General features: G+C 43.3%; 2 protein-coding genes across 2 annotated transcripts in view; one reads left to right on the forward strand and one right to left on the reverse strand.

Annotated features, from left to right (window-relative positions):
• Positions 1-27313, forward strand: part of LOC311007695 (uncharacterized protein) — an 85213-nt gene that overhangs the window by 52701 nt on the left and 5199 nt on the right. The gene's annotated exons all lie outside the window — the stretch shown is intronic.
• myt1la (myelin transcription factor 1-like, a) overlaps positions 1-27313 on the reverse strand; it is a gene marked incomplete at both ends in the record, with an annotated part of 70907 nt that overhangs the window by 25774 nt on the left and 17820 nt on the right. Inside the window, 5 exons of the mRNA XM_084000956.1 lie at positions 2358-2448; positions 6845-6979; positions 14725-15167; positions 16328-17021; positions 20393-20883. Of these exons, the coding sequence (XP_083857082.1) occupies positions 2358-2448; positions 6845-6979; positions 14725-15167; positions 16328-17021; positions 20393-20883 (1854 nt within the window). The remainder of the gene's footprint in view (positions 1-2357; positions 2449-6844; positions 6980-14724; positions 15168-16327; positions 17022-20392; positions 20884-27313) is intronic.

Below are 27313 nucleotides of genomic sequence, written 5' to 3' on the forward strand. Positions count from 1 at the left end.
ATGCTGCTGCTGTGAAGGCGTTTCCATGGCGACTACCAGAGATGAAAGCTGCTATAGCTAACAGCAGCAGCAGCAGCCGCTAAGCTAGCGAGCTACTGCTTTGTTTCCTCTCCCAGTGGAGCTGTGCTACATAACACACCCTGCAGCCACGTCTGAGCCAGCCTGTGTGTGTGTGAGAATGTGAGTGTGTGTGTGTGTGTGTGTGAGAATGTGAGTGTGTGTGAGTGTGTGAGAGAAAGTGTGTGTGTGCTCCACTGTCTGCCAGCGCACGTGTGCTGCTGTCTGTGAGCTAATTTGTAAGTGTCTGACTGTGAATGTGAATGTGTCTGTGCTCCAGTAAGACTGCTGAACGTGTGCGTGTGTGTGTGAGAGAGAGAGAGATACAAAACGAGTGTGAATCCTAATTACTTTACATAATTCAAAAATGTGTGTGTGTGTATGTGTGTGTGTGTTATGTGTGTGTGTGTGTGACGCTCCACTCTGCCTGTTAAACAGCTGAACTGCTGATGTGACGCAGACACACCTTCAGCTCAAACTCGGGGCAAAATTTAGATTCAAGCTTCATTCACACACACAAATCTAAACCTGGAAATGTTCCAGAGCAGCTCTCTACAGATTATTACACTGACGGGAAATAAAGCAATTCTACCAGTCAAGGTCTAGAAATAAAAAAAACATGGAGGTTTTATTTCAGTATAAAGGTAGATGTTTGTGTTAAAGCTCCATACAGTATAAAGGTAGATGTTTGTGTTAAAGCTCCATACAGTATAAAGGTAGATGTTTGTGTTAAAGCTCCATACAGTATAAAGGTAGATGTTTGTGTTAAAGCTCCATCCAGTATAAAGGTAGATGTCCATGTGTAGTGTGATTATAAAGCAGCTCTAGGTTCTATATTAATACTGTGAAAGTATCAAAGCCTCAGTCCACAGAGAAATGCACACAGCCTGTATTCAGAAACTGAGCCTTAAAACCAGCCATCAGGACTTCCTGTCACTTTGTGATGTCACAACTAAGCCCCGCCCCCTCACCACCACCTTCAAGCACCATTCAACCGACAACTTGCAGGATTTTTTAGTTTCTCTGAGTGTTTTATTCTGAAATCTGCTCTGTTTCTTATTTGATCAGTCAGCCAATCAGAAGAGAGGCTCAGAGCCTCCTCCTCTCTTCTAATTGGCTGACACCGACCTGTTGTTGTAATAGACATGTAAAAGGAGTCAAATATGGAGCTTTAATGGTCAGATTCAGAGTCTGAACTGACCTGGACTTGGATTTAGTTTCACATCATCAGGAACTTCTCAGGTGTTAAAGGGATAGTTCACCCAAAATTGAAAGTCAGAGTCCTCCGTGGCTTCTCTGAGTTACAGCAGGGCTTCGTGCAGCACTGCATGTCAATATGACAGTTGTGAATGGATACCAACTGTCTTCGTAACAAAAAGACACACCAAAAAACATCCAAATACCTCCATGCTGCTCGTATGTAATGTCCGTCTTGTATTGAAGCCCCGACATGAGAAATTGTTCCAAAAAAAATTAAATAAGTCTATATTTCAAGCTTGTTTGTAGTGGAAGCTCCTCTTCCTGATTCGTCCAAATTGGAACAATTTCGCATTTCGGGGCTTCAATACAAGAGGGACATTACATACGAGCAGCATGGAGGTATTTGGATGTTTTTTGGTGTGTCTTTTTGTTACGAAGAAAAGTGGTATCCATTTGCAACCGTCATATGGACATGCACTGCTACGCCGAGACCCCCTGTAACTCACAGGGTTCCTACACATTTGAAATTTCCAAATTCCATACTTTTTCCAGACCCTAATTTCCAGACTTCTCAGTAAAAAAATTCAAATAATTTGTGATATTTAAGTAAATAGATGTGCATAATATAAAAAAAGCATGCAATTTATCTTGTTTCCATTATTCTGAATGTGAATGCCATTATGAAACCAAATAATTTCCAGGAGATTGTAGCTGAGTACAATAGCACATACAAAATAGTTAACCCAAATAACTTCAGATAAGACGAAACCAAGATAAGATAAATAAAATAAAAACATTTTCATACAATAGTTTCCATTTTCCATACTTTTCAAGACCTGGAAATGTAAAAATTCCATACTTTCCATACTTGTGTAGGAACCCTGAACTCAGAGAAGCCACGGAGGACTCTGAAACTTCTCCCAGCAATTTGAATTTTGGGTGAACTATCCCTTTAAATGCTTCGTTGAGTCAGTCGCACATTAATCTTCATTAAACATAAACACACACACACACATGTACACGAGTATCTGTTGTGTAAATCAGCCACATTCAGGTGTCGGCTGCAGTGCTAGCGCCCCGGCTGGAGGCCGCTCACTCACCTGCGGTGCGAGTTCCTGTTGCTATTGACATGACCCCGTCCGGAGCAGCCGGGAGTCGGGCACTTTAAAACATTTTCATACATGGCAAGGACTTTGACAGACAGGAGAAGGGTGAGAGAGACAGCGAGGGTTAGGAGCAGACAGGAGAGTTACCGGGCGTTCAGCTAACGGCGGTTAGAGCATGCACAGGTCACACAGGTCACAGGGTCACAGCACAGAGCAAAGCAACAGACATAATGGTGCCTTCAGGAACCTGCTCTCCACCTTCACACTGCAAAAACTCAAAATCTTTCCAAGAATATTTATCTTTTTTCTTGTCAAAATGTCTCATTTCTAGTCAAAACTAATCTCTTTCCACTTAAAATAAGACTCTTCACCTAAAAATTTACTTGTTTTTAGATAATTTTCACTTGTTTCAAACAAATTTTTAATGGGCTCTTTGCACAGCTCCACTACTTCCTGAACTTAATGCTGCTCCTTTATTTCCTGTCTTACATTATTGAACAAACTGATTAATCCAGGTGTGTCTGAGTAGTCACAATGGTCAGACACACCTGGATTAATCAGGTTGTCCAATAAGGTAAGACAGGAAATAAAGGAGCAGCATTAAGTTCAGGAAGTAGTGGAGCTGTGCAGAGAGCCCATTGAAATAAGTAGAAAAATCTGCCAGTGAAAGCAAGTTTTTTTGTGCTTGTAATAAGAAAGAAAAACTTGCTCCACTATCAAAAAAGTAAAAAGTGTCTAAAAACAAGCTACTTTTTATGTGATGAATCTTATTTTAAGTATAATGAGATTTGTTTTGATTAGAAATGACATAAGACAAATATTCTTGGTAAGATATTTGAGTTTTTGCAGTGCAGGTTCAGATTAGAGATCCTCAAAGAGAAGATCTCTAATAACGACAACAACAATGAGGTCGATGTGAGTCAGCTCTGATATTAACCACCAGAAAACAGTGACGGGTCCAGATACTGAAAAAAAGAAAAGAAAAAGAAAACATGGCGGCACCCAGAGGGAAATGGTCCTATTATGTAACACACCTCAGCTTTAATCAGTGAGAGCGCTGTCATCTTCTTTATTTATACACCTGAGACCGGCTGAACAAAACACCTTAAGTTTCCTACTTAACTCTGACTCATACGGTTTAATTACACAGAATCTGTTAAGGTTTGGATGCTGATTCACGACGTGTGTTTGAAACACTTTATTACAAATATATGCAAACAGTTACGTATTTAGGTTTAGTTTAGGTCCACGTGTGTATTATTTACATTTTCACAAGTTCAAGTATTTACATGTAAATCTGTAAAACATCCTGAGTCTTGACTCATCTTCGCCTCCACCTTAAAACCTCTTAAAAGGTTCCCTTAGCCTACTTAAGAGAAAAAAGTTAAGGTCTTTGCAGCTGTGACCTCATGCAGCAGTAAAAAGAGATTTTTCCCTTAGTTTGGTCTTTTGTGTGATGGTTAAACTGACTTTACTGTAAGTGGTTCTTTAGGTTTGACTAAGATAAGGAGAAAAAACCTTAATAGGCCTACTGTAAATGAGGAAACTTTAACTCAAACTCAACTCAAATCAAATATTAACTTAAGGAATCACTTAGTTTGTTCAATCGCTGCACAAAACACCTTAAGCAAGAGACTGAGATGAACAAGCGGAAAATTTAAGGATAATTTAACAGACTTAATGGTGTTTTGTCCAACTGGTAATTGTCTTATTATCTTAATTTTAGTTTAAAGGGATAGTTCAACAATTTGGCAAATTGGCCCATTGCCATAATCCCTATAGTCATAGCAGTAGCATACGTTCGTTACCTTTAATTGTCGGTGCAAGCTATTTTTAGAACGGCGGAGCAGAGCCGTGAGCTGCTCAGAGCTACGCTACGGAGGCTCATGGGATGTCTTGGTTTCCCTCATCAAACTCATCAAATACACAATCCATCAACTCCAAAACGCTAAATAGCTTGCACCGACAATTCAAGGGTTAAGCGAACCTACTGCTATGACTATAGTGATTATGGCAATGGGCCAATTTGCCAATTTGTTGAACTATCCCTTTAAGGTGTTTTGTGTCAACAGAGGCAGAACTGGAATCTTTTCTTCATCTAGCCTAATCTTTAATCCTGCACTTTGATCTAAATCTTATAGGATATGAGGATATAAAGTTAGCACTTATTGTGCTTCTATATATTATATTTTCTCTAGAAACAGACTGAGAAATATCGGCTCGACTTCTCTCCATGTTGTTTTTCTCCCGTATGAAGCTGTAACCTAGTGATGTTACCGTGGTAACTTTTACCTGTGACGTGTGAGTGTGGTTAGTGGTCATCAGAGCAGGTGTGTGTGGCCATGCAGGTGGGTTGTGAGTGTGTGTAGCAGCAGCAGCAGGAAAAAAACACAGACTCTTCATGCTGTTCACGTCACATCAGGCAGGTGTGATGGATGGAGGGAGGGAGGGGGGGGGGGGGGGGGGGGCAGGAAGTGGAGGAGGACACACGGGTCTTCAAGTGCTGCGTTCAGTGACTCACAACCTCAGGATCACACTGCAAAAACTCAACATCTTTCCAAGAATATTTGTCTTATTTCTTGTCAAAATGTCTCATTTCTAGTCAAAACTAATCTCTTTCCACTTAAAATAAGACTCATCACCTAAAAATTAACTTCTTTTTAGATCATTTTCACTTGTTTCAAACTAAATTTCACTTGAAATAAGTAGACAAATCTGCCAGTGAAAGCAAGATTTTTCTATCAGTGAAAATCTGTTTGAAAGAAGTAAAAAGTGTCTAAAAACAAGTTACTTTTAATGTGATGAGTCTTATTTTAGTAGTAGAATGAGATTTGTTTTGACTAGAAATTAGAATTTTTTACAAGAAATAAGACAAACTCTTGGTAAGATTTAGAGTTTTTGGCAGTGCAGGGTTTTCTTTTACCTCCGAACGTCATTACATCCTGACTCATCGTCACAACATCACAACAACAGAAAAAGCTTCAGCTCCTCGATGGATGAAAACCGGACAAGTTCTTTAAAAATGAATGTGACACAACACAGACGTCATATCATGCAGGACGGGTGCGTGGTGGTGGTGGTGGACAGCTCAACATGCCCGACATCCATCGTCCAAACGCTCACGGTCACACGATCCATCCAACAACAAGTCACAACTTAAAAAATGAAGTGAGTTTGGGTTCATGAACTGAAGCGACCAGAGGATTTTCACTTGTTTTCAAGGTGAAAAAAATACTAAAAGTTTCTCTCAGAGGAGGAGACGATCTGATTGGTTGAGTGAAATCTCAGCAGGCGGAGCCAAAGATGATCAATTAGAGTTTTATTAGTGATAGCCTACTGTGTCTTTAAAAACTAGATGGTAGCGGGAACTGAGGCACTCAGAGTAGGAAGGTGATTTTAAAAAGCCTTACTGTGTTTTTGTTTTGAAGTAGCAGCTGAACAGTTGTGCCACTGAGTTATGGACCCAAATAGGAGCTAATGTAGCTAATGTAGCTAATGTAGCTAAAGATATCGACAGGAAACAAGAAGCTGAATTAGAGATTTATTGGTAGCCTAGTACTTGATTTTATTTTGAAGTAGCAGAGTGGTAGTTGGACAGATGCTGTGCCACTTATTGACACTGTTTTGGTTGTTGGATCCAAATAGGAGCTAATAGCTAACGTAGCTAATGTAGCTAAAGATAAGTAAACAAAAAGCCGAATTAGCAATTTATTGGTAATATTGGGTTTTTATTTTGAAGTAGCAGCTGTGGTAGCTGGACAGATGCTGTGCCACTGGTTTATTGACACTGTTTTGGTTGTTGTAGCCAAATTGGAGCTAATGTAGCTAACATAGCTTATGTAGCTAATGTAGCTAACGCTACCAACAGTAAACAAGAAGCTGAATTTGAGTTTTATTGGTAATACTGGGTTTTATTTTGAAGTAGCTAACAGCTGTAGTAGTTAAACAGATGTTGTGCCACTGGTTTGTTGACAATGTTGTGGTTGTTGAAGCCAAATTGGAGCTAATGTAGCTAACATATAGCTAATGTAGCTAACGGTACCAACAGTAAACAAGAAGCTAAATTTAAATTTCATTGGTAATACTGGGTTTTATTTTGAAGTAGCTAACAGCTGTAGTAGTTAAACAGATGTTGTGCCACTGGTTTATTGACACTGTTGTGGTTGTTGGAGCCAAATAGGAGCTAATGAGCTAATGTAGCTAATGTAGCTAAAGATCCTGTCAGTGAGTGCAACCCCGATAAGTAGCCTAACTAATCTGTATTTTAGCCTGTTAGCTTAGGAGCAGACCCAGCTGAGGTTTTACTCGACCAGTCGACGCTTCCTGCCTCTGGCTCCGCCCTCTGCCTGTTCAGTTGAAGCCCCGCCCCCTGACGTGGATCTGCGATGACTCGTCAGATCCGCCTGTTTTACAGACTGTGTGTTGAGTGTGTTTTTTTTCCAACACACACAGAAACAGAACACCCAGGCAGAGGGACCTACTCTCAGGAGGGACGCGGTCTTTGTGGGGACACCCGGACAGGCTGCGGTGGTGCGGGTACAGACCCGTCACGTGACCCGTCCCGTCGCAGCCCGGCGTCGGACACTTACTCTCCTTCTTCTCGCCCCGGGACGACTCTGGAGAACAAAAAGGAGGGAGAGAAAGAGAGAAAGAGGGAGGTGAGTCGACGGGTAGGCTAACCAAAGACGGTTTATAAACCAAGACCTTCCATGAGGAGTCAGCTTCCTGTATGATGTCACTAGGATTCTGCACGGCCACGCCCCTTTAGGGAGACCAGAGGCAGCATAGAGTTTATTGACTCCAATGGGAAATTTGAACGTGAACACAGATTATGGTCTGTCCTTTCTCCCCACAGTCACTGAAGTAAATTTTGGACTTATTTTTCACAAGCTACATCTCTTCTGAACAATTTGACACGAAAATGTCAATTTTCAGACGGACACATCAGGAGAAAATCCACTTTGTTCAAGACCTGTCTCTGTCTCTACGACACACTCTCACCAGATTTGGCCACAGATCTCCATGGCAACGTCAAACAAACGGCTGCAAACTCCCGTGAAAATGATTTAAATTATTTTTGTCATGCTAAATATGACTGTTAGTAGTGTAAATATTTAATGTTATCATAAGAAAATATAAATATCTCACTTTAATCTTCCTACAAATTGTATAAATCCACACACACGTTCACAGATGAGGTGGTGACGGTTGGCCACGCCCATTTAGAGAGACAGGAAGTGAAACCATCTCATATCATTGGAGCCTCTCATGGAGGATCTTTCCATTTATTGAATATCTTTGGGCTAACTGACGGCTGAAGTCTGGTTCCTACGTGGCGCAACAGCCAAGTGAGTTAGCTTAGCTACATCAGACGTCAACAATCATTTACTAAAGTACTGAACTTTTATGCTTCTACTCTAGGCCTATATAAGAAGGTTTTTATTTTACTCCACTTTACTTATCTGATCGTACAAAACAAAACATCTATAAAATACTGTTAGCATTTAGCACTTCCTGCTTCCTTGGAACAACCGACTGAATTCATCACATCTTACTGTAAAAATAGCGCTGATACATTTTTCTTGATTTTTATATATTTTTAAAAATGTTTATACTACTATAAACTGTATAAAAAGATAAATTACTTTTTTTTTTTATCTTTATAATAATATTTTCTGTTTTCCAGTCTTCCAGTCTACATCTCTTAGGAGCTTTTTTTGTTTTGGTCCTTTATGAAAATATTTTGCAGGTAAAAGTTCTATAGTGCTGACTTTCTATTTCTTCTTCCGCTGTTTTCTGTCGGTCATCATAAAAAACTTCCTGGAGATGAACCAGGATTGTTTTTTAATGCATGTTATTTATTTTACTTAACCTTTTTAAAACCAGATACCGAACCTCCTGATCCGTGGTCTCTTTTACAGAAGAGTATTAGGGCCACTCATGAAAAAAAAGAGAGGAGGGAGATTTTTTTTTTATATTATGCAATTCAAGAATAAAGTCGAAATGTCAAAAAAAAAAAAAAGTTAAACTATCAAGAATAAAGTCAAAATGTCCTCTCTGGTCCACTACGTAAATTAGGAGTGCGGCTGACAATTACATGCATCCTTGGAGTGTAACGGTAAGAGTAGGTTTCTGAAGTTATTCAACTGCGTATACTTAATTGAAATCATTTTCAAACTTTCACACAACATTTTGAGTTTACTCTTGACATGCATTATGAAAAAATATATTGCTCCTCTCATTTCTTTTTCATGAATGGCCCTAATACTCTTCCATTCTCTTTCATGAGGGTGACCAGGCAACGACTCACATAACCAACACACCAACAACTGATAATCAATCAAGTTAAAGCAGAAGTAAGCGGAATATTTGTGTTAATATAAGTCTTAAATAGTTATATATAGAGTGTTTGGTCTGAAACACGGGTCTGTCAGTCACTCTGCTCTGCTCTGAGCCGAGGAGAAAACTTTCCTTGTATCCTACAACCTTTATCCAATGAGGAGAGAGAACGGCATAAAGGGGCGGTCCTCTCTGTGTGTGCAGCCAAGGGATGCGCGTGAATGTGGTGACGTAGGGACGAGGGCGGGGGCTGCTAACTCCATCGGCTGACAAGAAGTTAGCCAAAACCACTGGATCGCTTACTGAAGCTTTACTGTAAAAACAAAACTGCATTTGCAATATGTGCAGTTGTGGATACACTAAAACACAATGGTACCGTCCAATGGGTGTGTCAGGTTGCTGGTGATTTCAGATCTGACAGATTCAGAGAGTTTTACACATGAAACTTAAAGCAGAAGTAAAGCGATCCGGTGGTTTTGTCTAACTTCCTGTCAGCAGATGGAGTTAGCAGTGCCCGCCCTCGTCCCTACGTCACCACATTCACGCGCATCCCTTGGCTGCACACACAGAGAGGACCGCCCCTTTATGCCGTTCTCTCTCCTCATTGGATAAAGGTTGTAGGATACAAGGAAAGTTTTCTCCTCGGCTCAGAGCAGAGCAGAGTGACTGACAGACCCGTGTTTCAGACCAAACACTCTATAGAAGTGATTGCTGTCGGAAGATACAACTATTTAAGACTTATATTACTGTAACACAAAGATTCCGCTTACTTCTGCTTTAACGAGCAGAACAAACAGATAAAGAACCTGGTCCCTGAACACAACACGAAAACAAAACAAAACAAAATGGCAGCAGGAGAGTGGATTTCAGCTCTCTCCGCTCAGACACCTGACACCTGGAGTCAGTCGACCAGAGTTTCCCCGTCCTTGTTTTTTTTTGGTTTTCGGACTCAGACAGACACACGATAATGAAAGCCTTCCCTCGCACTAATATAAAACCTCCCAGTGGGCCGACGGCGCGGGCCTCATCTGCACTAATGAATCAGTCTGAAGCCCCGTCCGAGTCTGTCGCCGCGCTGATAACTCGCACCGCGGCACCGACTCCCTTCCCTCCCGGCGGCGCTGGGCCTCGTATCGCATTTTGAGTGGATTTAGAGAAATAGGCCGCGGACGGCACGGCAACGGCAGCGTCCCACAGATGAGATTTGCTCTCCTAACGGGCCGTGCGGGATTGCCATTACTCATGCCTGACAAGCCGGGGCCGTCTGAGTCTGATGTTCCCACACCGGCCTATTTTATAACAACATAAGCTGCTGTCAAGGAGGAGGAGGAAAAAAATAAAAGAGAAACTACAGTTAAGTGTGTTGTTGGAGCTGAATGCAGAAAACGAGCGGCCATTATCTCACCACCGGCTCGTCTGAAAAAATAACACGGAGAGGAGAAAAGAGAAGAGAAGAGAAGGAGAAAAGAGGAGAGAAAAGGAGAGGAGAGGAGAGAAGAGAAGAGAAGGAGAAAAGAGGAGAGAAGAGAAGAGAAGGAAAGGAGAGGAGAAAAGAGAACAGAAAAGAAAAGAAGAGAAGAGAAGAGAAAAAAAGAAAAGGAAAGGAGAGAAGAGAAGAGAAAAAAAGAAAAGGAAAGGAGACAAGAGAAGAGAAGAGAAGGAGAGGAGAAGAGAAAAAAAGAAAAGGAAAGGAGAGAAGAGAAGAGAAAAAAAGAAAAGGAGAGGAGAGAAGAGAAGAAGGGAAGAGAAGAGAAAAGAAGAGAAGAAAGGAAAAGTAGAGGAGAAATGAGAACAGAAGAGAAGAGAAGAGAAGGAGAGGAGAAGAGAAAAAAGGAAAGGAAAGGAAAGGAGAGAAGAGAAGAGAAAAAAGAAAAGGAGAGGAGAGAAGAGAAGAAGGGAAGAGAAGAGAAAAGAAGAGAAGAAAGGAAAAGTAGAGGAGAAATGAGAACAGAAGAGAAGAGAAGAGAAGAGAAGGAGAGGAGAAGAGAAAAAAAGGAAAGGAAAGGAAAGGAGAGAAGAGAAGAGAAGAGAAAAAAGAAAAGGAGAGAAGAGAAGAGAAGAGAAGGAAAGGAGAGGAGAAAAGAGAACAGAAAAGAAGAGAAGAGAAGGAGAGAAGAAGAGAAAAAAGGAAAGGAGAGAAGAGAAGAGAAAAAAAGAAAAGGAAAGGAGACAAGAGAAGAGAAGAGAAGGAGAGGAGAAGAGAAAAAAAGAAAAGGAAAGGAGAGAAGAGAAGAGAAAAAAGAGAAGGAGAGGAGAGAAGAGAAGAAGGGAAGAGAAGAGAAGAAAGGAAAAGTAGAGGAGAAATGAGAACAGAAGAGAAGGAGAGGAGAAGAGAAAAAAGGAAAGGAAAGGAAAGGAGAGAAGAGAAGAGAAGAGAAGAGAAAAAAGAAAAGGAGAGAAGAGAAGAGAAGAGAAGGAAAAGGAGAGGAGAAGAGAAGAGAAAGAAAGGAAAGGAAAGGAAAGGAAAGGAAAGGAAAGGAAAGGAAAGGAAAGGAAAGGAAAGGAAAGGAAAGGAGGGAGAAAAGAGAAGAGGAGGACGGAAATAAATAAAAGAGAAACTAAAGTGTGTTGTTGGAGCTGAATGCAGAAAACGAGCGGAGCGGCCATTATCTCACCACCGGCTCATCTGAAATACAGTAACACGGTGGTGGGGTTTGAACAGGGTCGGAGAGCCCAGAGGTCAGAAACTCATCCAACCAGACATTAGAGTTACAGTGTGTGTGCGTGTGTGTGTGTGTGTGTGTGTGTGTGTGTGTGTGTGTGTGTGTGTGTGTGTGTGTGTGTGTGTGTGTGTGTGTGGTTCGCCCCGGGCTGCTGCTGCAGTATTGAGGGTTACAGTAAGTCAGACAGACAAGATAAACTCCCTCCCCGCTGACCTGGGATCAGAGTTTTGGAGTAAAAAGCTGCTGCGGGTCAAAATGTAACGTAACGTAGTGAGGAGGAGGTGGAGGAGGAATTGGCAGGATGAAGAAACGATGAACAGATGAGATGACGACGGTTGTTGAAACGCCGGCGATCAACGGGGAGATTTGTTTTTTGTTTGAGAGAAGAGAAGAGAAGAGAAGAGAAGAGAAGAGAAGAGAAGAGAAGAGAAGAGAAGAGAAGAGAAGAGAAGATAAGAGAAGGGAAGGGAAGGGAAGGGAAGGGAAGAGAAGAGAAGAGAAGAGAAGAGAAGAGAAGAGAAGAGAAGAGAAGAGAAGAGAAGAGAAATGAAAAGAAGGGGAGGGAAGAAGAGAAGAGGAGAGAAGAGAAGAGAAAAGCAGAGAAGAATGGAAGAGAAGACAAGAGAAGAGAAGGAGAGGAGTGGAGAAATGAAATGAAAAGAAGAGAAGGGAAGAAGAGAAGAAGAGAAAAGCAGCAAAGAAGAGAAGACATGAAAATGAAAGGAGAGGAGAAAAGAGAAGAGGAGAGGAGAGAAAGAAAGGAAAGGAGAGGAGAGGAGAAAAGAGAAGAGAAAAGCAGAGCAGAGAAGAAGAGAAGAGAAGACAAAAAGGGAAGAGAAGAAATGAAAAGGAAAGGAGAAAAGAGAAGAGAAGAGAAGAGAAGAAAGGAAGAGAAGAAAAGGAAAGGAAAGGAGAAACAGGAGAACATTTTTTTTTTCTTACTTTTATCCCCCCCCCCAAAAAAAAAGAAAGTATATATTTTTTTAAGTTACCATATATGGTAATCATTTTTCCAAAAGGTGTAGATTTGTCATTTGTCAAAGATACGTTAGTTAATTAAGTAGTTTTTCAGTGGGCGGGACAGAACAGCTGCAGCTTGTTCAGTCGGCCAATCAGCAGCCAGACTGTTCAGTCAGTGAGTTTACTGCAGTGTTTTATTAAAGAGTCTGAATGAAAGAGTTTAATATTTAAACTGTAGGATTTAGATGCTCGGTGACATCGTGTGTTACAGTTCAGTTCAGTTTAATTATCTTTACGATAATAATCTTGTCTGTAAAACACTTGACAGCACCGCTCCTGATGTGTGTCGCTGCAAAGCATCATGGGAATGACACAGGTTTCCTACTGTCAATCATTCATTCAGCAAATCTCTGTTCACACCGACCGACCGACGGACAGGAAGTTCAGGTGTCACGGTGAAAACGGTCCTGACCAAACTTTTTTCAACGACCCCAAAATTGATTAAAACAATTAGACCACAGACCACGGACCACGGACCCCCATTGGACAAAACACCAGAAATACACAAACAATCAATGTAGCCTACGTTTAAATTAGGCGTACATTTTCGAAAGATTATAGAGAAATTTCTGGAAAAAAAGTGGTACAATTTCTCCAAAAAAGTTGAAACATTTCTAGAAAAAAGTGGTAAAACAATAATTTAAAAAAAAGTGGTAAAAGGAAAAATAGGTAATAGTAAAAAGTTTTTGTTTTTTTTTATGAGAAGAAACTGGTAAAATTACTCAAGAATTCTAGAAAAAGTGGTAACATTTTTCAAAATATTAAAGAAAAATGTGGTAAATTTTCTCAAAAAAAAGGGGGGCAAACAATAATACAAAAGGGGTCAAATTTCTTTTAAAATAGTAAAAAGTAGAACAGAAAAATTGAGAAGAAACTGGTTAAAAAAATGACCAAGAAATTCTAGGAAAAGTGGTAATTTCGAGAAAAAGTTGGGGATCCCCTTGAACCCTGTCAACCCTCCCACTTTGAGAACCATTGACATACAGTATATTTAGTTAGATAGTGTTGTTGTACTGGGTATACTGAAATATTTATGCGTTTTCAGTGGGAATACTGAGTTGACCTCAGTATCACATACACTACACCACTGGTCCTGGCAGACAAAGGTTCCTACCTCCAACAATAGCAAACTGAGATATCAGGAAATAAAAAATAAAAATCTTGTGTGTGAGAGGAGATGAGAGGCTCTGATTGGACGGATTTCCACAGTTTACCGGATCAATAGACCGAATCTCCTTGTTGTTTACATTCGACTTCTGGGTAGAAAACCAGTACGTAATTTGAATGAGATCAATAGTAACGAACGAGAGTTTAGCTAGGCTATATCATATTTTTCACGTCCTATCACCGTTTAGACAAATCTGAAATGATTGAAGAAACATTACTATTTCTGTGTGTGTGTTTTGTGTTGCTATGTGTTGTATTTATTCAGTTTGAGGGAATCACAGTGTCTAGAAAGCATCAGTGGCTGCAGCTGACAGGGACAGCTAACGGTAGCTAAGCTAACGGCGGTAGCTAAGATAACAGCAGGACATCAGCTGTTAAAACCCGTTGTGGGACACGACATGAAACTACTCCAGTTAGCTCAGTCATGTTGTAACTCAGATATCCGCTGGAGAAAATATTTTTTCATGGAGCGTTTATTGAGTCACTGAGTTATTAAAGTTAAACAGGTAGCGGTTAGTGATGCCTCGGTGTTCTACTGAACGACTCAGACGCTCCTTTGTTCCTGCAGCAGTCAGATATTTTAACCACAAATAGCGGCTGTCTATTGTTGTTGTTGTTGTTGTTGTTGTTGTTGTTTTTTTATCTTCTGGAGGTGTATATTTATTTATTTATCCTTGCCTATATTAATATCAATTTAAATCACTTGCTCTGAGCAGCCTACTCTGTTGTATGAAGTATCCAATCATGTTGATAAGTTTTGTGCAATGGTATGGAAATGTTTGTATTGTTTGTTAAGTGATGTTTGTGTTTTTATTGCGTGGCAAAGCAGTTTCCCCTTGGGGATCAATAAAGTTTTCTAATCTAATCTAATCTAATCTAATCTAACCGTTAGCCCGGCTAATCTATGATAACCATGACTAATTACAAAAACGTGCACACGTAAATAGTAATGTTCGTCCAATCATTGGTTTTATAAACTTTACAAACATCAGATTAGTCTAAACGACGATATAGCTTGACATGAAAAATGAGATACTATATAGCGAAACTCTCGTCCGTCACTATTGTTCTCATGCTTGTTTTCTACCCGGAAGTAGTTGTAAACAACAAGGTGATTGGTTCTATACCGGCGGCGTGTGGGTTGGTGTGTGGGTTTGTGTTTGGCCTCCTACCTTTAGGGTAGTACGCCCTCTTCAGCCCGTCGTGGTGCATCCTGGACTTTCTCTCCTCGGCGCCGCTGCTCAGCCTGGGGCTCTGCTCGCCGCCGGCCTGTCCGCGGAGGTTGTGGTGGTCGCGGTGGCGCGGCGCGGCGTGCTCCGAGGCCATGCGGTCCCTCATCACCTTGGCCCGCTCCGACTCCAGCGCGATGGCCTTCTCCAGCAGCGACAGGTTTCCCTTGGCCATGTCGAAGGTCTCGTCGGAGCGGTCCGAGGCCACCGACGTCGTGTCCTCGTCGCCGTCGTGGCCGCAGCCCGGCGGGTAGCCGCCGCGCGACGCCGGGCTCAGCTGCTCCTCCAGCTTCATCAGGTTCACCATGTCGGAGTAGCTGCGCTCCAGCGGCCGGGGCTCGTCCCCCACCGCCGCCGCTGCCGCCGCCTGCTGGCAGCTCTCGAACCTGAGCCAACGACGTGGAGAGATGACAGAGGAGAGCGTTAAACCTCGGTGAGCCGGCGGCGGCGGGGGAGTCGGTAGGTAGGTATGTAAGTAGGGTTGTCACGAGAACCGGTGTTTCAGTACCAAGTCGATGCCAAACATGCAAATTATACGTCGGTACCAGATAAACAACTTCGCCTTTTGAACGCCGCGTCGATTCCTTTCGGGACGGAAGTGGACAGTGGACAGAGTCTCTCTCTCTCAGCAGCAGCAGTCAGGACAAAGAAGAAAAAATAAATACAGTCTGAGTGAAGCGCTGGAGCCGCGTACCGATTCCCCACTGTCATCGACACTGGTAACAACTTTATTAGAGCCGTTGTAGTGAGCTAGCTCGATGCTAACTTCGGCTAGCACTAGCGGTTAGCATCCGCCGCTAACACCGTCTTCCCATCTCACCACAACGACATAACAACATAACACAGAGGCTTCCGGTGTTGATGATGGTCGGCTATCGGCCCACAGCTCCAGCCGTTCTTTTGGACTGCATTTTCTTTCCTTTGTTGTCATGACAACTGCTGCTGTGAGGCAGGAGGCTACACAGCTTAGCCCGAGAGGAGGGGCTGAGTTTCAATGTTTTGTTTACAAACTGCAACGAACAAAATTCCAGACCCTACCTTTAAAGAAAGTAGCCTATTTTTTTTTTTAAATCATGGTATCGAATCCACAAGTTTCCGAACGTCATCTATGGTCAAAACCGGAAGCCAGTTTTGCATTTCCGGTGGATTTTTTCCGTTTCCGTTTCCATGGTTTTCAGTCGGTGTCATAGTTGCGGTAAACGCATGGATCTATTAACGCTGGCTGTTAACACGGATGTCAATTTGTGTGATATCCATTGTTAAAAGCTGGTGTTATGATCCATGCATTTATAGATTTTCATTGAAAAAAAAAAAAATCCATGCATTTACCGCGACTACCGAAACCATGGAAAGGTAAACATAAAATTCCACCGGAAGAGCAAAACCGGCAAAACCGGCTTACGTTTTTGAAGTTCTGAAAAAGGTGGATAGTATCGAGAATCGTGGAATTGAAACCGGTATCGGTATCGACCGCTGAACCTGTGTGGTCGTGACAAGCCTAACCGTAGGTAAAGGAGCAGACAGAGACCTGTGGCGGCCTCGGTACCTGGCCTGCAGCGCCCCCTGCTGCTCGGTGGAGTGGTGGTGCAGCTGCTGGTGGACGGCGTGCAGCGCCGCGCGGTCGCACGGCTGCGTCTCGCTCAGCTTCCGCGCCAGGTCGAAGCACTGGTTCCTCAGACACTCCAGGCTGCTGAGACACACCTCCTCCTCGCTCTCGTCCGCCGCCGCCCGCACGCCGCCGCCGCAGTGCCGCCCGTTGGCATGACAACCACCAACGCCGTCGTCCACCATGGCGCCCTCTGGGTATCCGTCCTCGGGCAGCATGGCGCCGTGGCCTTGAGCCAGCAGCTTCAGCGAGTCCACCGTCTCGCGTACGACGTCGCTGTCCAAGTCCACGCTGAGCTCGCCCTTCCTGTCGCCGCCGTGCTCGCCGTCGCCGCCATCGTCCTCGTCGTCGTCTTCGTCGTCCTCGCCGGCGCTGTTGGAGGAGTTGCTGTTCATCTCGGACTCGGTCATGGCCTGGTAGGCGGCGTCCTCGGCGATCTTGCCCAGGTTGAGCAGCGACTTGGCCACCAGCTCGTCGTAGTTCTCGTAGTCTTCTCCCGAGGCGTTGACGTTGGCGATGGCGCCGACGAGGCCGAGGCCGAGGACGGCGGTGGTGCAGCTGTTGTTGTTGTTGTCGTCCTTCTTCTGGACCGGGATGAGCTTCGATGATTGTCCGCCGGGTTTGTAGTGGCTCTCTGCAGAGAAACAAGGCAAGGCAAGTTTATTCGTATAGCCCGTTTTTACCACCAGTTTGTCTCAAAAGGGCTTTACATGGCATCGTAACAACTAGGGGTGGGTATTGCCAAGGACCTCACGATACGATACGCATCACGATACTTGAGTCACGATACAATACGATATTGCGATATCCAAATTTTGCGATATATTGCGATATATTGCGATATTCCACATAGTTCACTGAAAAATGTAAAAGGCATTATGCATCTTAAAATCCGAGTTGTATGTACCGGTACATCAGATGATTAGTGATAATTTATGGGACAAACTGAGTCAAAACAATGTAATTCAAATTATCCATGCCATTGTATACAAGTGCAAGTTACAACAACATGTTTGCATGTACAACACACTGTCTGAGGTAGCAGTACAGTGACACGTCTGAAACATGATTTATTATTTGAAAAAATATCGATATTGGGGGGGCATCGAGTGGAGCAGGAGGTTAAGCAGGCGCCCCATGTAGAGGCTACAGTCCTCAATCCCCCCTCTCTCTGTCTCTCTCAACTATACTATCAATAAAGGCATCAAAAGCCAAAAAATAAAAAATAAAAAAATCGATATTTAAATATTGAATATCGATATCGTATCGCGATATAAAGTATTGCGATATATTGCCATATCGATATTTTTGCCCACCCCTAGTAACAACATCCTTAGACCCTCACATCGACTGAGGAAAAACTCCATGGAAAACCCTTTTACTGTAACAGGGAAAAATCTGAGAAACAGAGGAGGGATCCCTCACCCATGACGGACAGACGTGCAATAGATGTTGTTACAGACAAGACAGATTACAGTTTAAATGTCACAGAATGATGTGCGAAATATGGAAAATATGGAAAACAACACAACACAACAGATAGAATGACCTCACACCTTCCGACCAATCAGGACGCAGCTCTGCGGATCACGTGACTTCCTGTTCGTTCACAGAACCAGAATGGAAACCAACTGAACCTGCTCGTTCTCCTTCCTCTTCTCCTTCTTCTCTGATTCTCTAGCTGCCTCTCTATCTCTATCTCTCTCTCCCAATTATCATCCACTGTTTACTCACAGAAAACACACAACCCAGAGCGCCACCGCCACCGCCGCTGCTGCTCGCTCTCCTCGCTTTCTCTCCTCGCTCACAGATTCACTGCTGTTGATTTTGGGGACAGAGACGGCGAATGAGAGCAGAGGAATTGGAAAAAAAAAAAAAAAAAAGAAGGGGGGAGGAGGAGGAGAGGCGGCGTGCGAGCGAGGTGCTCCGATTCAGGAGCCATAAATATCCTCAGGAGGAGAAGCCGAGGCAGAGCAGCGCCATGTGACACGTCCGCCGAGACGGAGGAGAGAGGGAGGAGGAGGGTGGAGGAGGAGGAAGAGGAGGAGGAGGGGGGGGGGGGGAGGAGGGGGAGAGTTAATAACTCAGCAGAGCTCCTCTCCCGATTATTCGTGAAGCGCTGTCAGAAGCGATTGAGGACACGGGGGGCGGTGGTGGTGGGGAGGAGAGGATGAGGAGGAAGATGAGGAGGAGGAAGAGAAGAAGAGGAGAGATGAGAGAGGGAGGAGGATGAGGAGGAGGAGGAGAGAGGAGGAAGAGGAGAGAGGAGAGAAGAGGAGGAGGAGAGAGGAGAGATGAAGAGGAGGAGGAGGAGAGGGAGGGGAGAGAGGACGAGAGAGGAGGAGGAGGAGATAGGAAGAAGAGGAGAGATGAAGAGGAGGAGGAGAGAGGAGGAGAGAGGAGGAGGAGGAAGAAGAGAGAGGAAGATGTAGACGGAGGCTGCAGCCAAGAGACTGGACGTCGTCCTGACCCAGAACCTGAGGACGAGGAGTCTGGAACAACTCCTGAAAAAAACCCGCAAACAGCAGCGGCAGAAAAAGAAAAAAGAATAAAAAGAAAAGTCACGTGACGACAAGTGACTTGATTTCTATGACTCGTGAAAATGAGTAAACAGTGAAGAGGGAGGAGTCAAACTGTCACTAAAGCCTCTGATTTGATCCAATAAATACCAGAGCAGATTTCAGAATAAAACACTCAGAGAAACAAAATCCTGCAAGTTGTTGTTGGATGGATGGTGGGTCCAGGTGGTGGTGAGGGGGCGGGGCTTAGTTGTGACATCACAAAGTGACAGGAAGTCCTGACGGCTGGTCAGGAAGAAGCTTTAACACAAACATCTACCTTAAGAGGCCGTGTCCACCAGACGTGTTTTCAGCTCTCTGGGCGTCTACTTTCCATTCAAACCCTATTGACCTCTGGCTAAGCCCCGCCCCCTCCACTCACTCGGACAAACAGTCAACATTCGGTGACAGTTGCTATGGCAGCTGTCACCGTAGAGACATTTCACAGGAGGCAATTGACGGTTTTTGGAGACAGAAAGATTAAATATCATCTCGAAGTCACCAAAACTTAACTTAGCTTTACTGCTATGGCTGCCGGTTGCCGCGAAACGCCGATAGCGACGGGCTAATTTCTGTTAGCCTGTCTATGGAGTTTTACATTATACGTTAGCATTAAGCTAGCGGACTTTATGCTTAGTTGTGATACTGGCTAACATCTAAACATCTCTGACAATATGTTGCCTCAAACACGTTGTTGACTTAACTTAGAACAGATGTAGACATCCTTGTTAATTTTATCCACGTTTAGTTGGTGTTGTGGTCTACTGCATAACTTTATCCAGAGCAGACACTTCTCTCGGTTGAGATGTGAGGCTGACCTCAGGGTCCATGTCAAAAGCTGCCGCTAATGCTGTTGTGTATTTCTGACACTCGTTTACATTAAACCAGGCCGGAACACGGAAGTGTCAGAGGACTCGTTTTGTAACCTAGCAACAGCGGCATTCTGACGAGGGAGAGAGAGAGCGCTAAGCGCTGGGAAAGCAGCGCTGAGAGGCTGTCAGAGCTGAAAACGCACCTGGTGGACACAGCCTCTTATACTGATGGAGCTTTAATACAAACATCTACTTTTATTTTGAAGGAGCTTTAATACAAACATCTACTTTTATTTTGATGGAGCTTTAATACAAACATCTACTTTTATTTTGAAGGAGCTTTAATACAAACATCTACCTTTATTTTGAAGGAGCTTTAATACAAACGTCTACCTTTATTTTGAAGGAGCTTTAATACAAACATCTACCTTTATTTTGAAGGAGCTTTAATACAAACATCTACCTTTATTTTGAAGGAGCTTTAATACAAACATCTACCTTTATTTTGAAGGAGCTTTAATACAAACATCTACCTTTATTTTGAAGGAGCTTTAATACAAACATCTACCTTTATTTTGAAGGAGCTTTAATATTAAAACATTGATGTGGTGAAGAAGCAGAAACATCAAACTCACCCTGCTGACGACTCTGCTCCTCCTCTTCCTCTTCCTCCTCTTCGTCCTCCTGCTCTTCCTCGTCGTCACCGTCCTCCACCTCTTCTTCCTCCTCTTCCTCTTCCTCCTCCTCCTCCTCCTCCTCTTCCTCTTCCTCCTCCTCCACCCGCTCTCCTGTTATCGGCGCGTCGGCTCTCTCGACCTCCACCTCCTCCTCTTCCTCTTCCTCCTCCTCCTCCTCTTCCTCTCCCTGCTCGGAGAACTCGTCTTCCACCTCCCCGTCGTCCTCCTCTCTCTCTCCTTCCTCCTCCTCTTTCCCCACCTCCCCTACTTCCATGGCTTCGTTCCCGTAGCCAGTGTAGATGCCGCCGGTGTCCTCCTCCTCCTCCTCCTCCTCTTCCTCCTCCTCCTCTCCGGGGCAGGAGGTGATGAAGGGCCTCCTCTTGGCAGCCGGCTCCAGCGGCTGCTTCTCCAGAGCCTTCCTCTTCTTGGCCAACGGGCAACCGTACACACTGAGAAGAGAGAGAGATAATAAGAGAGATGAAGAGGAGGAGAAAGGAAGAGGAGGAGGAGGAGGAGGAGGAGGAGGGAGGAGGAGGAGGAGGAGGAGGAGGAGGAGGGAGGAGGAAGAGAGGAGGAGGAGGAGGAGGAGGGAGGAGGAAGAGAGGAGGAGGAGGAGGAAGAGAGAGGAGGAGAGAGGAAGTAGAGAGATGAAGAGGAGGAGAAAGGAAGAGGAGGAGGAGGAGGAGAGGAAGAGAGAGGAGGAGGAGAGAGTAAGAAGAGGAGGAGAGGAGGAGGAAGAAGAGGAGGAGCGAGAGGAAGAGGACGAGGAGAGAGGAAGAAAGAGGAGGAGGAGGAAGTAGAGAGAGGAAGAGGAGGAGAAATGAAGAGGATGAAGATGATGATGAGGAGGAGAGAGGAAGAGACAGGAGGAGGAGGAAGTAGAGAGAGGAAGAGAGAGGAAGAAGAGGAGGAGAGAGGAGGAGGAGAGAGTAAGAAGAGGAGGAAGAGGAGAGAGGGAGAGGAGGAGGAGGGAGAAGAGGAAGAGGAGAGATGAAGAGGAGGAGGAGAGAGGGAGAAGAGGAAGAAGAGGAGGAAGAGGAGGAGAGATAAGACAGAGGGCAACATCCGTGATCAGCAGCCATCTTTGTTCTCATATCTACTATTTGATCATCTCAGCATATTTCATATTCAGCTTTGTGCCCTTCCTCTGCTGAACTGGAGCGACGCTCCGGGTCAAACTAACGGGAAAACCTGAAGCCAAACGGGAAAACCTCGAGCCAACTGGCAGCTGGCTCGCATCCGACGCTCCGCAGCCAGGAAAACTGTCCGAGTGCAGCCACGCTCAGACGTTTCTCCTGGCTGCTGCTGCTGCTGCTGCTCCTAGTTCAGATTTAGTTGTTTTTTTTTTACCCAGTCACTGCTCCACAGAATGAAAAAGATCACATCTGTAGACACAGGCTGAGCTCTACGGAGGCCTACGGGGGTCAAATGTCCTTCATCTATGATTATCTAAATAAACACACTTAGGTCACCCTTTTATGTACAGGCCGTTAATAACATGTTAATGTTAAGAAATAGCCAAGAAATAACAAGTAATTGTGTAGTGAACTCAAGAAATATCCAAGAAACAACAATTAAGTGCGTTATAATGTCAAGAAATAGCCAAGAAATAACAATTAATTTAGTAGTAATGTCTAGAAATAGCCAAGAAATACCAAATAATTGCGTTATAATGTCAAGAAGTTGCCAAGAAACAATTAATTGCATAACGTCAAGAAATAGCCAAGAGTTAATTGCGTAGTATTGTCAAGAAATAGCAAAGAAATAACACTTGTTTGTGTAGTAATGTCAAGAAATAGCAATTAATTGTGTCATAATGTAAATAAATAGCCTAGAAATAACGATCTCCAAGCAGTGGACGTATCTGTGTCTTTAAATGGTACATTTCCATCTCTTTGTTGTACTTTTTCATATCGTGATTGTGATTTTTCATCCCTTTGTAGTTGTTTTGCAAACTCCTTTTTTTTTTATGTGATGCATAAGAATAACAAATAAAAAATCTAATCTAATCTAATCAAAAGGGGAATGAGAGTCAACATCTTCAGTTAAAATGAATATTATGAATCATATCTGTAAATGTTTGGTTCATCCACATTTGAATAATCTGAGGAGAAATATAAAAAAAACTCTTTATGCCATAACAACGTCATATTAGTTATTATACGACATAATAATAAGTCTTTCACTTCTTTGTACCGGCCTCAAACAACTTTGAGAGAAAAACTGCCCATGTCATGTTTGAAATCCTTCCAAAATAAGAGTTCCCATAAGAATATTAATGGAATCACAGCGGGACATTGTGTTCATCTGCTGCTACAGTTTAAACCAGCGTCTGCACGTCTCAGGCTCTTTTTTACTCATAGAATAACTGTCAAGGTAAAAAAAAAAAAGGGTTGCAATAAAAACGTGTTTACATGTGTTTCTGCGTAGATTCCCCTCCTCATTATTTCTATAAAGAGTAAATTACGCCACAAAAAGGCAGAAGAATCACAGCGAGACAAATTAAATGTGTCTTTGGGTGGACCAGAGTGCGAGTCTCAGCTTCAGCTTCAACACGATGCTGATTATCACCGTCAAAATCTCTGGGTAACTGTGTTTTTTTTGTGAATAATATATATTTTTTATCAGGTAACGGTGACAAAACAGACAAAAAATAAATCAATAAATGAAAACAAAAAATAAAAGAATGGAGAATGCATGTAGATAAATGTATATCTCTGCAAAAAACACACAGAATTAATCAAGTTCTTTAAAATTGTGCCGATTTCCAGTCTTAATTCAAATGCATCTTTGTGTGCAAACATATGCATGCACGATTTTAATAAAGTGGCCTGTCTGTTCTTATGGAATCTATTTTTTAATAAGAATCTATAAATATATATTGGCAATAAAGTCTTAAAACATTTCACTTGACTCGGAATAAATCTAATATATTGAATATTCTTCCTTGGACAAACATTGAAACTGCTCGTCACAAAAAAAAAAAATAAATAAATCTAACAAGATGTTTTCTATCTCCATGGAAACGGGCTGTGTGTGTTGTCAGAGAGACAGCATCAGCATCAGTATCAGCGGGGTCACAGTCAGAGGTCAAAGTGTTTCTGTTCAGATGTCGACACACACTGATGGATTCACACAGCAGCAGAATCAGCCTTTACAGGGGGGGAAAAAAAAGGGAAAAAAAGAGGAAAAAGAAGCCAAAGCTTATTCAACCGGGGCCTCAATTACGCAAATCCCATAATAGTCATTAACTGTTGGGAAAATTCTGCTTTAATTGCTCCAAAACAGCAAGCACAATTATACACGCCTTTAATGTGGATTTTTAGGAAGTCAATTAGACCATTTCCATATGAAAGAGCTGATTTGTGTTTGGAGGGGAAGTTGAAGGAGGCGATGCTGTTAATGCTGCTGCCGCCACCGCTGCTGCTAATGCTAATGCTGCTGCTGCTGCTGCATGCATCCTACTGCTGCTGCTAATGCTGCTGCTGCTGTTAATGCTGCTGCTGCTGCCACCGCTGCTGCTGCTAATGCTGCTGCTAATGCTGCTGCTGCTGCTAATGCTGCTCAGACTGCTGCTGCTGCTGCTAATGCTGCTGCTAATGCTGCTGCTGCTGCTAATGCTAATGCTGCTCAGACTGCTGCTGCTAATGCTGCTGCTGTTAATGCTGCTGCATCATGCATCCTACTGCTGCTAATGCTAATGCTGCTGCTGCTGCATCATGCATCCTACTACTGCTGCTGCTAATGCTAATGCTGCTGCTGCTGCATCATGCATCCTACTGCTGCTAATGCTAATGCTGCTGCTGCTGCATCATGCATCCTACTACTGCTGCTGCTAATGCTGCTGCTGCTGCATCATGCATTCTACTACTGCTGCTGCTAATGCTGCTGCTAATGCTAATGCTGCTCAGACTGCTGCTGTTAATGCTGCTGCATCCACCTACTGCTGCTGCTGCTGCTAATGCTGCTGCTAATGCTGCTGCCACCACTGCTGCATGCATCCTACTGCTGCTGCTGCTAATGCTGCTAATGCTAATGCTGCTGCTGCCACCGCTGCTGCTGCTGCTGCTGCTAATGCTGCTGTTAATGCTGCTGCTGCTAATGCTGCTGTTAATGCTGCTAATGCTAATGCTGCTAATGCTGTTGCTGTTAATGCTGCTGCTGCTAATGCTAATGCTGCTGCTAATGCTGCTGCTGCTAATGCTAATGCTGCTCAGACTGCTGCTGCTGCTGCTAATGCTGCTGCTGTTAATGCTGCTGCATCATGCATCCTACTGCTGCTGCTGCTAATGCTAATGCTGCTGCATCATGCATCCTACTACTGCTGCTGCTAATGCTGCTCAGACTGCTGCTGCTAATGCTAATGCTGCTGTTAATGCTGCTGCATCCACCTACTGCTGCTGCTGCTGCTAATGCTGCTGCTAATGCTGCTGCCACCGCTGCTGCATGCATCCTACTGCTGCTGCTACTAATGCTGCTAATGCTAATGCTGCTGCCACCGCTGCTGCTGCTGCTGCCTGCTGCTGCTAATGCTGCTGTTAATGCTGCTGCTGCTGCTAATGCTGCTGTTAATGCTGCTGCTGCTAATGCTGCTAATGCTGTTGCTGTTAATGCTGCTGCTGCTAATGCTAATGCTGCTGCTGCTCAGAGCCGCAGACTGAAACAACCTGATCATCCATCAACAATAACTTCACTCTCCGTCTTCCTCTCTTCATCCCACCACCGACTCCGTCCACGTGGACGAAGACAATTAGTGATTTCTGAGAGAAACTGAACCAGAGTCACGTTCAGTTTGGTAAAAAAAACAACAGCGACAAGCAGCTGCCACAACACCCCCCCCCCCCCCCCCCCCACCACCACCACCACCACCACCATCACCATAAACATCATTATCTCTTTGATGCAATTACAGTAACAGTTAGCAATTAGCACTTCTGCACTTCAGTAAAGTCACATAGTGCAAGAGAACAGACAGTAGGAGAAAGATAGAAGTGTCAGATCGTTAAATGCAGTAAACATGCTAACATGCTAAACCACAGGGGGCTAGCATGCGTGCACCTGTCTTAAAGGGATAGTTCAGCTTTTTTGAAGTGGGGTTGTATGAAGTACAAATGGCCATTAAGTATAATATCTGCAGTAGAAAGGTCTCTGCAAAAAACGTGACTTAAATTGATGCAGGCAAACCGGAGTTACACCATGGCTACCTGGCGCTAGGGATAGCCACAACGCTAACCTATGGGGGCAATTCTTTCAACCACTACAAACACTCAAAAAACAGTCAAATATCTATGGTACATGACTGGAATCCTTAGAGACACCACTGAACTCATATAGTGTACAGTATATAAACTTTATGTTTTTGCATGTAAGGGCTTTTAGTTTAGCAACATTAGCTCAACTAATGAATTTCCGCAACCTCCTCAATCCATAGAGGACCTAGGACTGAGCCCAGAGGAACTCCAGAGGACCAACTGGATTTTCTCATTTATAAAACAAGTCATCCTGCTTGGAGATACATGTTTTCTATCAATTCAGCTCCGTTTTAAATCACAATAGAGCAACACATGGATGTAACTCCCAGTGTTTAATCCTACGTCCATCCAGCTGTTATTAATAGGCTACACTCGTTAAACTCATTTCAATGAGAATGTTTCAGTTTCATAATGAACATTCATTTTCATCTTCTCTTCTCCATCTTCTGGCCAACTCTGCTGAAGTCTGAATGTTTAGATGTTTAATTCAAGATTTAAAAAAAGAAAGAAAGATAAATAGTGAATTTTCTATAATCTGATTAAACATCAATGTGTTTTTAATTTAATGTTAGAAAAACCAGCAAAGCTTTGTCTGAGGATAAACTGTCTTTAAATCCATTTATTCCCCACACAGCACTGCAGCAGCACGCCTCACACACACACTCACACACACACTTCACCTCAAATGATCCCTCCATCTTTTACCTTATGGGCTGTCAGGCTGCCAGCTTGCCTGTGTGTGTGTGCGTATGTGTGTGTGCATATGTGTGTGTGTGAGAGAGAGAGTGACCTTGGCCACCTCGCTGTCTCCCGCCAATTAAAATTCCGGTGGTAATTAAAGCAGATCAGAAACGAGGGAATGCTGCAGACAAGGGCGAGAGACTATGCATGGTAATTATGTGGAGGAGAGAGAGAGAGAAAGAGAAAGAGAGGAGGGTGGGAGAGGGGGGGTTCACAGTGAGCCGATCTGCTGCTGCAGTCTGATGTGATGCATCACGATCGACTCGATCAATAATTTATCTAAATGAAGATCTGATTCCAGTGCAGATCAGATTAAAAACACACATATACACACACGCTTTTATTGTGAAAAGCAGGAATCTCATCATATCGGAGCGCTGAGTCGTTTTCTGTTGATGCTGTAATGTCCAGATGTAAAGAAATAGCCAATAAATAGCAATTAATTGCGTAGTATTGTCAAGAAATAGCGAAGAAATAATTATTTGTGTGATAACGTCAAGAAATAGCTAAGAAATTACAATTAATTGCATAGTGTCAAGAAATAGCAAAGAGTTAATTGCAAAGTATTGTCAAGAAATAGTAAAGAAATAACAATTGATTGTGTAGTAATGTCAAGAAATAATCTAGAAATAATAATTTCATAGTAATCCCACCGCAAAAGATTACACAGCTTTCTTTGAATTTGTAAAGCCTCACACACACGCTTTTATTGTGAAAAGCAGGAATCTCATCATATCGGAGCTCTGAGTCGTTTTCTGTTGATGCTGCTGCTACAGTGTTGCATTATGGGTTGTTTGTAGCCTCGCTGTTGCTACGCTAACAGGTTTCTATGAGTCTATTTATAATTCTGTTGTTTGATTAAAGTCAGAATGAGTGTGTGTGTGTG

The sequence above is a fragment of the Trachurus trachurus genome (genome assembly GCF_905171665.1).
Source record: "Trachurus trachurus genome assembly, chromosome: 24".
Classification (NCBI taxonomy): Eukaryota; Metazoa; Chordata; class Actinopteri; order Carangiformes; family Carangidae; genus Trachurus; species Trachurus trachurus.